The sequence below is a fragment of the Physeter macrocephalus genome, chromosome 13 (genome assembly GCF_002837175.3).
Source record: "Physeter macrocephalus isolate SW-GA chromosome 13, ASM283717v5, whole genome shotgun sequence".
In the NCBI taxonomy this organism is placed as follows: domain Eukaryota; kingdom Metazoa; phylum Chordata; class Mammalia; order Artiodactyla; family Physeteridae; genus Physeter; species Physeter macrocephalus.
This window is the reverse complement of record NC_041226.1, coordinates 9,094,524-9,106,871: the sequence shown is the minus strand read 5'-3', so window position 1 is coordinate 9,106,871 and position 12,348 is coordinate 9,094,524. Positions and strand designations below refer to the sequence as shown.

Below are 12,348 nucleotides of genomic sequence, written 5' to 3'. Positions count from 1 at the left end.
CCTTGCTCCTTCATCTGCTGTGTGTTTCTCTGTCTTCTCATTTTGCTTCACTTACTGTGTTTGGGGTCTCCTTTTCACAGGCTGCAGGTTTGTAGTTCCCGACGTTTTTGGTGTCTGCCCCCAGTGGGTAAGGTTGGTTCAGTGGGCTGTGTAGGCTTCCTGGTGGAGGGGACTGGTGCCTGCGTTCTGGTGGATGAGGCTGGATCTTGTCTTTCTGGTTGGCAGGACCGTGTCCAGTGGTGTGTTTTTGGGTGTCTGTGACCTTATTATGATTTTAGGCAGCCTCTCTGCTAATGGGTGGGGTTGGTTCCTGTCTTGCTAGTTGTTTGGCATAGGGTGTCCAGCACCGTAGCGTGCTGGTCGTTGAGTGGAGCTGGGTCTTAGCGTTGAGATGGAGTTCTCTGGGAGAGCATTTGCTGTTTGATGTTACGTGGAGCCGGGAGGTCTCTGGTGGACCGATGTCCTGAACTTGGCTCTCCCATCTCTGAGGCACAGGCCAGACACCCTGCCGGAGCACTGAGACCCTGTCAGCCACACGGCTCAGAAGAAAAGGGGGGAAAAAAGAAGGAAAGAAAAAAATAAAATAAAATAAAATAAAGTTATTAAAATAAAAAATAATTATTAAACATGAAAAAGTTTTAAAGTAATAAAAAAGAAAGAAAGAAAGAAAGAAAGAAAGAAAGAAAGAAAAGAGCAACCAAACCAAAAAACAAATCCACCAATGATAACAATCGCTAAAAACTGTACTAAAAAAAAAAAAAAGACAGACAGACCCCTAGGACAAATGGTAAAAGGAAAGCTATACAGACAAAATCACACAAAGAAGCATACATATACACACTCACAGAAAGAGAACAAGGAAAAATATATATATATCTATATATAAAAAAAAAGGAAGAGTGCAACCAAATCAATAAACAAATCTACCAATGATAATAAACTCTCAATACTAAAGTAAGATAAACATAAAACCAGAAACAAATTAGATGCAGAAACTTTCACTTCTTTGTTCGCACAGCTCCTGGGCTTCAGCTTTGGATTTGGCTCCATCTCTGCATGTAGGTCTCCTGAGGGCATCTGATCCCTGCCCAGGCTGGACGGGGTTAAAGGAGCAGCTGATTAGGGGGCTCTGGCTCACTCAGGCCGGGGCGAGGGAGGGGTATGGAATGTGGGGTGAGCCTGCGGCCGCAAGGCCAGTGTGATGTTGCACCAGCTTGAGGTGCCGTGTGTTCTCCTAGGGAAGTTGTCCCTGGATCCCGGGACCCGGGCAGTGGCGGGCTGCACGAGCTCCCGGGAGGGGAGGTGTGGAGAGTGACCTATGCTTGCACACATGATTCTTGGTGGCTGCAGCAGCAGCCTTAGTGTCTCATGCCCGTCTCTGGTGTTCGCGCTGATAGCCGCGGCTCGCGCCTGTCTCTGGAGCTCCTTTAGGGGGTGCTCTGAATCCCCTCTCCTCACGCACCCCGAAACAATGGTCTCTTGCCTCTTAGGCAGGTCCAGACTTTTTCCCGGACTCCCTCCCGATTAGCTGTGGCTCACTAGCCCCCTTCAGTCTGCACCCGTTACTGCGCTCTCCTCCATGGCTCCAAAGCTTCCCACCTCCGCCACCCACGGTCTCCGCCCGCGAAGGGGCTTCCTAGTGTGTGGAAACCTTTCCTCCTTCACAGCTCCCTCCCCGAGGTGCAGGTCCCATCCCTATTCTTTTGCCTCTGTTTTTGCTTTTTCCTTTTGCTCTACCCAGGTACGTGGGGGAGTTTCTTGCCTTTTGGGAATTCTGAGGTCTTCTGCCAGTGTTCAGTAGGTGTTCTGTAGGAGTTGTTCACCGTGTAGATGTATTTCTGATGTATCTGTGGGGAGGAAGGTGATCTCCACATCTTACTCCTCTGCCATCTTGAAGGTCTCCCCGTCTCTTTGTTTTTTAGAAATGTAGCCATGAGCCATTTTCCACTCAGGGATCTGCTTTAAAGTCTACCATGAAAACTATTTCTAGCCCTTTTTGGGGGGCGGGGCGTCTTAAGACAGTTGAATAGGAAAAAGTAAAGAATCACCTTAGAAAAAGTTTAAGGTATTGTGAAAATACAAATGAAATGTTAACATTTACATTTAAACCTGTACCTTTTATGGTTTTGAATGTATTGTTTTGGTCCTGACCCTGTCTTATGATCTCTGGATTATAAACCTAGTTTTCCTTTCAAGGCCTTTCATTTCCTTACTATTTTTGAGGAAACAACTATATGGCAGAAGTTTTCAAAGCATTTCTTACATCTTCTACATTGTAAATTGAAAATTGCTTTAATATATTCAGAGAGTATGCAGTAAGGAGGTTAAAGGTTTATGGACAATCTGGCAATTTGTGAGGTAAGTACCAGAGCTGTAGACAAGATATTTAATGTTATTAACTTTGGTCAATTTCAATTCTGCTATCATCTTGGTTGAAAAAACTAAAGCAACATGCTCTCCATATCATTTAAATGAAGTGACTGGCAAGCTGCAGGACAATATACATTGTATAACTCCATTTTTGTAAAAAAGAAAATGTATATATGTAGTTGTGCTGAAATTGGGAAAGGTCTGGAAGAAATCACACTGAACCAAGGAATGGACGCAGATTTCAAGTGGAGCTCTGTGGAGGAGGCTTTCATTTTAACTGGCCATACTGCTAAATATGTATTTAAAATAATTCTCTATTTTTAACTTTATTTTATCATGTTTTGTTTCACTGTAGTTTGTTTTTGACATACTACCATTGTAATAAAAATACACACCCATAATATGAACTTCCCTATATAGGTAACAACCTTCCAACTAACTATTTGGAATTGGACACACTGAGTGACAAAGAAAATTTTCCTAATTATATGTTTAGAAATGTATGCCACAGGTGCCAAATATAATTTAATTCATAGTTCAACAACAAAGTCCAAGCTGTCTTAAAACATAGTCATAACGTAACCTGCGTTCCTGCCATAATTAATCACAAGCAGCAAACACAATTTGTGTGAGTTTCTAATGAGGAGCTCTAATTACAAATCTAGATCTTGGATTTTGGCTAAGAACATCTGATTTCTACATTCTAAGCTACAAATGCATTCTTAAAATCCAGTATTTCTATGACACAGTTACATAGAGAATATTAAGCAGGTTTAACTCTCACTGTTCAGGAACGCTCACTAGAAACAAGTAAACTTGAGATTCATAAAGATGGAAAGTCTCTAAACTGGTGATGACGCCATTATCACATGGGCTTGAGAACAAAACATTACTTCTGAAAAATGTGGACCAGTAAAAGTGTCTTGGGCCCATTTTCTAACTGACCGGCCTAATGATACTTGAAATATTATCAAAACAGATCAATCTCAGGTTTGACTTTATTTTTACAGTTAGTCAAATATTATCAAACAATGTGTTTACTATCCCTAACACTTCTTAGAACTCGGACTCTAATAACATGAGAACAAAATACAGAAGAAAGGGGAAGAACCTCTGCTGGTGTCTTTTGGTTCTTTAATCCTTCACTGAAAACTTAGTCCTCACTATACTCACGTGATCATGTCTTCGGGTTCTTTGTTTAACATCTGGACGTTAGTTAGCATCATACACCTTCCTACTTCTTTATCAAGGTGCCTTAAAATGTTGTCCACAGCTTTTCGTACTTGAGAGTAATATAATGACATGCCTGAAAAATACGCATTACAGTTACATCTTTGACTAAATCTATCAAAGAGTGAAATCCCATTTTATTCATCCTCTGTGATATATTTTTACTGAAGACCTTCTGTGGGTCAGTGAATTCTCTGAGCAGAGTCTAATTTAATCTCTTATCTGCAGGACTCTTAGCACAGTGCCCACATGTAGTGGGTGTTCCCGAAAGAATCATTTAAATTTAACACATAGGAATTCTAATACTCCACAGGGAAATATTTTCCAGAAGAGTAAAAATAAACAAGGAAACAAAGTTCCACACTAGAATTTTTATGTTTCTGGTTAGTATAAAAAAATTCACCATAATGAGTGGTTATGTGAATAAAAGAAAATTCCCATTTGGGGTTAGAATGTTAATAACTTTATATTATTCTCTGAAATATATGTGTGGGTTTTTTTAGTAAAGGCAACAAATGACTTCACATCATAAATTTTTAAATGAAGGAAAATTTACCTTAGGTATATTATTTTTACCGCTCTCATTTATACAGTGGAAGAAAATGTGTACAGAATATGTATTTCATATATGTATATGCATTTTATATATTTATGTATATAATACAAATGTAAATTGCTTTGTGTTTAAATTTTGTACTTTAATGAAATAATTATTAATAGTTATTTGTCATGTATTAAATATTGATATTTTTGAACTCATTTAAGCATTGCATAACTAAAGATAAATATTTTAAAGGAAAAAGTTTCCTCATGTTTCCTCTAGGTCTTTGGAATCCAGGAACTAACTTAACAAGTTTGCAGTAGGTTTCTAAATTCAGGAACTCAGTAAAAGAGAAACAAATGCAAAAAATCATATCTTTGGGTTAAGATAGTTAAATTAAAAGGAAAATAATCTCACGTAGGCTAAACCCACAATATACCCTGGCATGTATGGGACTTGGCATGTTTAAAACACAGATTAAACTAATTTTACTGAAAAAAAAGGAAGAAAAGGAACTATAAAAATGAATGAGGGAATGAATAAATGAATGAATATATTTATATGTTTGCTTTATAAACAGGATTTTCTACCAAAGCACACAGATGTCTTAGAAATTTACTGTAAACTGCAAATAATCAATATTAGAAGTTTGAAAAGACCACAGATAAAAATCTAACATTTAAATGGCAAAATGTTTACCAGGAAGTTCCAAAGGGTTTAAAGGGCAGTAAAAGAAACCACAGCATGAATCAAAACAATTAATGTTGAAATGTCTCATCAGCTACTTTTATGAAGATTTTTAAAATATATCTCACTAAGGGTAAGTGTCAGTTGGTCATTTTAAAGGCTTAATAAGGCCCAGTGCAAACACATCTTTGAAACCCACCTATCATTTTGGCTTCCTCTTCAGTTAGTGTTTTACTCAGATAGGTTTTCTTCACCCTCAGTGTGTTTCCTGAAGGGAGAACGGCTCCGGTGACCGGCATGGGAGGTTCCCCATCTTTCTGCTGCAAGCTATCAGCTATGACCAAGAATGCCCGTAAACCAATGTTCATCCTCTGTAAGAGACAATATGTTCATGGTAAAGAGAATGACCCAATTATTGTCGTGAAATTAAGCCATCAGTCTTTCAAAGAAGTTAAGCATGGTTTGCCTTCTAGATTAGTGTGGGAAAATCATTTAAAAGGGTTTAGGCCAAACCTAAGAAAATGAAATTAAGCTTCTGACACTCTTTGTTGCAAGAAAACAACTGGGAAGATTTTCACCAAACTTGGAGGGTATGTTTGAGCTGGTCAGACTCATTCTGTTTGGGGGATCCTGGGTGCACTTCCAAGGGCTAGGCAGTCACCCTCTGGAGCAGCTGCAACTAAGGTAAACTCAGGTCAACAACAATCTCTTTGTCTCCAGGGAGGAGACATGTGTTAACTCACAGAGACTGAATAAAAACAAACAGGAGTTCCAAATGTGGATCATAAAAATGTAAGTCGTCTGCTCTGAACTGCAGGTTGTTGACTTTTGATTCACAAAGGCTGGCAAGTTTGAAAATAAGTTTAAAGAATTTGAAGCCACAGAACCTGTTACTGATAAAAACACATAAACTCATAAGAAGAAATGTCATTCTGGGCCAGATCATTATCTTCCCCAGGCTCAGATAAGGCATAATATTGGCGCTGAAAGATGACTCAGTAAGATAGTTGCTCCTAGCAGCAATAATCTTAAAAGGTCAGAAGGTACTAAAACATCTGTAGTTCCTTAAACAGCCATGTGTAAACATTTACACTCGTATTTTCAAACCACATCAAGTAATAAGTTCCCTAAGCAGACAGCTACCTAATGCAGAAAATAATTACCGTTACTAACAATGATAATCTAATTACAATTTGAGTTCTTAAAATATATCCAGAACTGCTCATTAACTCTCATCTTTAAAATAGCCATGGAAGGAAGGTATGATTATTCCCATTTTTCAGGTGAGGAAACCGAGGGCCACATAACTAGTAGGTGGGAAGCTATAGATTCAAGTTGGGTTTGCCCGAATCACCTATTCCGTAGTACATGATTATATCTTAGAACATGAAGTAATATCGACTTCTAAACTATTTATTCAAGCTTCAAGGAGTAGGGGTATTTCAACCAGGGTGTGGTAAACATTTCTCTGGCCCATTCATACCCAATCCAACGTGTGTTTTATGATTTTATGGTCTTCAGTAATATTCTTTCTCTATTTTCTAAAATGAAAGAGTATTCATTTTAAAAAGTTTAAATGCATATTAAAGTCCATTAGTTTCCTCATTTATTTTAGTAGTTCTTTCATGAAATGTTTTCTAGATTTGTGGATATTTTTCAAGACACAGCACTGTTTTGGGTGAGGAAATACAGTGTTCAATTCAGGAGATGCAGTATCAACAGGATGACTGTGAACTGACTTAAATGATCAAGCTTCAATTATTTGCAAATGGATTATCCAATTTATGAGCCATCCTTGCCAGTTCTCTTAGTTTTCCTTTTCTCTGAATAATTCTAAGGGCAGAAGTAAGTTGGGATAGTTTGGGAAATATATTTTTAACTTAATTTCAAAAACAATTTCTCCTTATGTTTTATATAGCTCTGCATCATACCTCTCCTTCTATTATCTGTCTGGTCTTGAGAAATTACTTAACTTTTCCCAGTCCAAGTCTCAGCTTCCTTGCTGTAGAATAATAATACCTATTGATCACATAGGGCTATGGTGAGGATTAATACCTGAAAAGTTCCCGCTGGCAAATATATATTGTAGGCTAGAATCTCCACTGTTTTCTACTGAAGTCAAGTTTATTGAGATATAATTCACATGTAGTAAAATACACTCCTTTTAGTTGTACAGTTCTTTGAATTTTGAGAAACGTATATAGTCAGGTAACTATCATCACAGTCAACATATAAAATATTTCCATCATCCCCAAAAGTTCCTTTGTGCCTCTTGACAGTCAGTCAGTCCTCTCCTCCAACCTCAGCACCTGACAATCAGTGTCTAATTTCTGCCTATAACTTTGCCTTTTCCAGAATGTGATATAAATGGAAGCAAACAGACACAACCTTTTGTGTCTTGCTTCTTTCTCTTAGCTTAATGTTTTTGAGGTGTTGCTGCAGTTATCAGTAGTTTGCTCCTTTTTATGGCTGAATAGTATTCCATTGTGTTGATGATTCACCAGCTGTTTGAACATGAGTTGCTTTCCTGTTTTTAGTGATCATGAATAAAGGTGCTATAAATGTTGATACAATTCTTTGTGGACAAATGTTTTAATTTCTCTTGGAGAAACACCTTGGGGTAGAACTGCTGGATCATATGCCAAGTGTATGTTTAACCTTATAAGAAATTGCCAAACTTTTTTCTAAAGTGGTTGTACCATTTTGCATTCTCACTAAAATATCAATAGTATAAAGTTCCAATTGCTCTGTATCCTTCTCAGCACATCTCACTGTGGTTTTACCTTGCATTTCCCTAATGACTAAGGATGTTGAACATCTTTTCATAGGTTTATTGGTCATTTGTATCTCTTCTTTGGTAAAGAGGCTCTTCATTTTGTCCATTAAAAAAATTGGGTCATTGAGTTGGTAGTTCTTTATATATTCTGGATAGAAGAGTTTGTCAATACGTGTTTTACAAATATTTTCTCCCAGTCTGTGGCTCTACACTTTATTAACGTTAACTTTCAAAGTGCATACTTTTGTATTTTATTTTATCAACTTTTTCTTTTGTAATTTATGCTTTTTGTATCTTATCTAAGAAATTTTTGCCCACCCAGAGGTCACAAAGATTTTTATCTTCTGGAAGATTTATGATGTCGGATTTCACATTTAGGCTTATGATTCGAGTTAATTTTTCCTGACAGGGCAAATTATGGGTTGAAGTTGATTATTTTGCAAGTGGATGTCCAACTGTTTAGTACCATTTATTAGAAACACTATCCTGGAAATTCCCTAGTGGTGCAGGGGTTAGGACTCTGCACTTTCACTGCCAGGGACCAGGGTTCAATCCCAGGTCGGGGAACTAAGATCAAGGAAGTCACACGGCGCAGCCAAAAAAAAAGACTATCCTTCATCCATTGAAACGCATGGAACCACTGTTCCCAAGCAAGAGAAGACTCTTTAGTACTTGGGCCATGGGCCTCCTTCCAGCCAAAATGCCCTGAATTTGCACTGGCTTTGTCCCCCTCCCATTGGCCCACTGACCCTGGTTGCAGCCATTCCAGAAGCCTGTGACGTCATTAAACACCAGACAGAAACTTCCATTTTGGGGCTTGTAGGGCTGTCCCTACCTGCATGGCCACCTTAGCGCCAAGAAGAGAATTCAGGGTGTGATGGGAGGAAGCACAAGTATGCAGGGAGACCTGGGTTCCCCTTGCTGCTAACCAGCTGCCTCTTCTGAGCCTCTGGGCTCTGGGTCTCCTTCCTCAAGTCAGACAATATCAGAGTGATGAGAGGAACAACGTTTAAAAAGTTTTTTCTGGTGTGCAATCTCTTTCTTTTTTGGCTTATGAATTTGTAATATCACAATGATTCTGTGAGGTGATCTAGAAAAGTAGTTTGTCCCTTTTACTAGTAAAAAAGCTGAAGTTCAGAGAGGTCAATGTCTTACAGCTAGTGGTCAGGACTCTGGCACTTTGTTGGTGGGAACTCCCACCAACAGTCCTTTTAGAAGTTTAAAATTGCATGTGCTTTTCATTTGCCTAAGCCGCCCCCTCCCCCCGCCATGAGGTACATCATACCCATTATACACTCATTTCCACGATCTGCCTGGCCCTTGAATTGTGATGCTGTCACAGAATCAAAGATGCATACGTTACTTATTTAATTTCACTAGATTTTAGTATTTTATCATTGCATCTATCTATTCTTCTCTGTTTCATCACTTTCAATACTCAACTTGCTAATCTGCACCAAAATAGTTACAAGTACTGACTTTTCTATAATAAACAACCAGACATAACAGAGACAGATTGCCTCTCGGGGCAAGGTTTACTCCCTTCTACAAGAACAGAATGTGGTAGGACATCAACTTTTCATCATTCTAAGTCTATTCACCCAAAAATCTTACTTCTCTACTATTTTAGTCAAATAACAGGGACAGAAACAAACAGAAGACTTTTTTGGAGAAGATGGCCTTCACCCCATCCCCCAAGGTTGCAAAGCAAAGGCAGGCTTCTGTCGATAAACGCAAAAGGGTCATTCTTACCTCTGGATTGAGACTGAAAGCTTTTGCTGGTTTTCCCACACAAAGAAAATCAAAAATGATTTCTTTCATTGCAAAATCTAAACGTTCCTATAGTGAAAAAGGGAAATCAAAACAAAGCGTTATTTTAATTCAACATGAAAATGTCTGTTTTTGTCATATGCACCAAACAGGTGGCTTCTGAAAGAAGAGGGGTATCGCTTAGTTTGATGCATCACAGAGAATCCCTGAAGGAAAACCATGTCCATCCGAACCCTCGGTGGAGCTGCTCCTGTTTCCATGTGGCATGTGGAGATGCTTTATATAATATATGTAATTAGGCCCTAAAGCACAGAATGACTAATAACTAAAAACCAAAAAATGAAAAACCAAAACACTGAGTATCTGGGCTTCTACACAGTACAAACTCTTCCTGCTTGTCCTGCAAATGCTGACACCCTCTTGAAACTCAGTTTAAAATATATTTTTAAAAATACCACTGCAAAATGACCATTTTCTTCTATTCTCTAACATTTCCAGTCCCTTGGCTCATATTACAACAGACAATCCTGCAAGTGAAATGAATAATCAACAAATCAGAACTATTAAGGTTACTTAAATGAGAATGTTTAAGCCAGATTCTAATAATTTGAGACAGTGACTACTAAGGTATGTCACGTTCATTTTATACAATATATTCCAGAATAATCAAAGCACATTCTCAGCCACATGATAACTACATGTAGAAAAGTTCTGTTAATTCATCATCTGCAAAGGAAGTACTGTCCTTCCCCTAAGTACAAATATTACAGAGTCACTTCCTTGCACTAAACACACAGAGAGATATCATATATTAAATGGTCTGTGAAGTAGCCATTGAACCTTATGTCTTTATAGCAATATCAATTACACTTCAACAGTACTTTCATGCCTATTATTTCCCTTTATCCACACAACGTTCTCAGGGATACTGGGTAAGCACTTTCATCCACATTTTATAGATAAAGACGCAGAATAAAGATGTTCTATGACTTCTTTAGGGTATGGAGCTGGCTCATGGCAGAGGCTGGACGTGAATAACTGGCTTTTCATGCCTCTCTATAAATCACAAGGAAGCCAAAGTTGGGATAAAAACCATTTATACACAAAGTGTTTTAAAAACTAAAAGTCAAAAAAAAAAAAATAAAAAAAAAATAAAAAAAAATAAATAAAAACTAAAAGTCTTGGGTCTCAATAGTAAACACTAAATGCTTAATATCACTGGACCCAGTTCTTAAAGTAAAATAGTATGTATGAAGTGCTTAGAACAATTCTTGACAAAGCATAGGTGCTTGATAAAAGCTAATATTCCTGTTACATTCTTCTTTTTCACAGGGTGAAAGAGCATTATGATTTATTTACTCCTCCAGGTTCACTAAATTATCGTCTTCTTATTTCCTCCAAACATCAGACTCAATTTCCTCCTGACTTGAAGACTCTAGAGCAGAGAAACAGGAAAAAACAGGGACTAGGAGTCAAGAGACCCTCTTACGAACAGGCTCTGTGACCTCAGCTCGGTCACTTAAACCCTGCCTCTCAGTTCTTCCATTTGTCTAATGCTGAAAACACTTGGCACACCATGTCACAATTTGTTTTGAAGCAAAAAAAAAAAAAAAAAAAAAAAAAGCTAAGTTGAAAACACTTGCAAAACCATCCTGAAAAGTCTACACACATTTTAGACTCTTCATCTGTTAGTACTTCATAAGAAGGAGGTGGCTACTTAAAGGCAATTAGAAGACACTCACTGCCAGAAGCATCTCCGTTACCTGGGCAATGAACTGGATGATTTTCACAAAGATGTTCAGAGGCATGTCCCTCGGCACCACACCACGGGACCCTTTGGGGAAAAGGGTTGTGATGATGGTTATAAGACGGCTGAAAGATAAGGGAAAAAAAGAGAAAACAAGCAAGATTGGCTGAGCTCCTGTACATTAAGGGAAAATGGCAGATGCTTCATCTTATCTAAGGATCAGAGAGAATTCAGAGAAAGAAAACAAACCACTTCATCTCTTTTCTATTAGCGTAATTACTCTCTGAAAAGGTTTTCTGGGAAACTCCGGGCAGCTGGAAAATTATAGCCATTTCCTTTGTTAAAGTGGTGAAGGTAGTCCTGACACAGAACTTGACGATCCTGGTAGAGGCTGGAGTTTCTGTAATGGCTGTTGAGCCGATGTCTAAGGAAAGCCTGGAAATGTCCAGAGGACTTAGAGCTTTTACAAACTGTCAGCTTTGAACAGCTTCTGGTTTGGTTAGCATAGGTGGCAATGAAACAAAACACCCTTTTCATTGGCTGAGTGATGTGGTTACCGTTAACTCAACGACGGGGTTACCATTAACCCAAGCCAGCTCCTTACCTCTGAGTGGCTGTGTTGCTTTCACATTTAATTCGAATCATGTAAACCCAAAGTAATCTGTACAGAGATTCCAGTGCAACTCGAGCCATCTTGGGGTCTTTATTCTACAACAGAAACCAAGATAAAAGATTGCAGGTTAAATGGTACTGTACAGGGGTTATTCTTTTCTGAATGCCTGGTAATGGAGGGCCACAGGTGGGTGGTAGGGTGCCTATAAGGTACACTGCACCATCTGGGACTTATGGGGTACTTGCCTCCTGGTGCCCATTGGGTAAATAATCTCTGAGGATGGATCCAAATATCCAAGAGGGCAGGACTGAGTAGTTCTGGGGGAAGTCATGCCTTTCTCTCCTTTCTAAGGTGAATACTGGCGATTGCCTTATTCCTCCAGGTCCTAGGGAACTGCATCCCCTGGCGCCAAGAGGAGAATCAATCTGTCCTACTGTTGATTATGCCCTTGTAAACACCACCCACCTTCACCTCCCATCTCTTTACCCTCCAACATCTATTGAGACTAATATATAATAAGCACTGGGATATAGAGATAAAAGTTTATCCTTTTTCCCTAAGATGTTCACAGTCTATGGGGGTGGGGTGGCAGTTGGGAGACAAATAATAAACAG

General features: G+C 38.7%; 1 protein-coding gene across 5 annotated transcripts in view; it reads right to left on the bottom strand.

The window, feature by feature from the left end:
* FRY (FRY microtubule binding protein) overlaps positions 1–12,348 on the bottom strand; it is a 342,122-nt gene that overhangs the window by 138,737 nt on the left and 191,037 nt on the right. For 4 of the 5 annotated variants that reach the window (XM_055089602.1, XM_055089603.1, XM_055089605.1 and 1 more), the window contains exons 12-16: positions 11,726–11,829; positions 11,138–11,246; positions 9,357–9,443; positions 5,028–5,199; positions 3,544–3,676 (exon numbers count right to left, since the gene is read on the bottom strand). In XM_055089602.1, coding sequence (XP_054945577.1) covers positions 3,544–3,676; positions 5,028–5,199; positions 9,357–9,443; positions 11,138–11,246; positions 11,726–11,829 — 605 coding nt within the window. Of the gene's footprint in view, positions 1–3,543; positions 3,677–5,027; positions 5,200–9,356; positions 9,444–11,116; positions 11,247–11,725; positions 11,830–12,348 lie in introns of all 5 variants that reach the window. The other variant, XM_055089601.1, reaches the window with a different exon arrangement.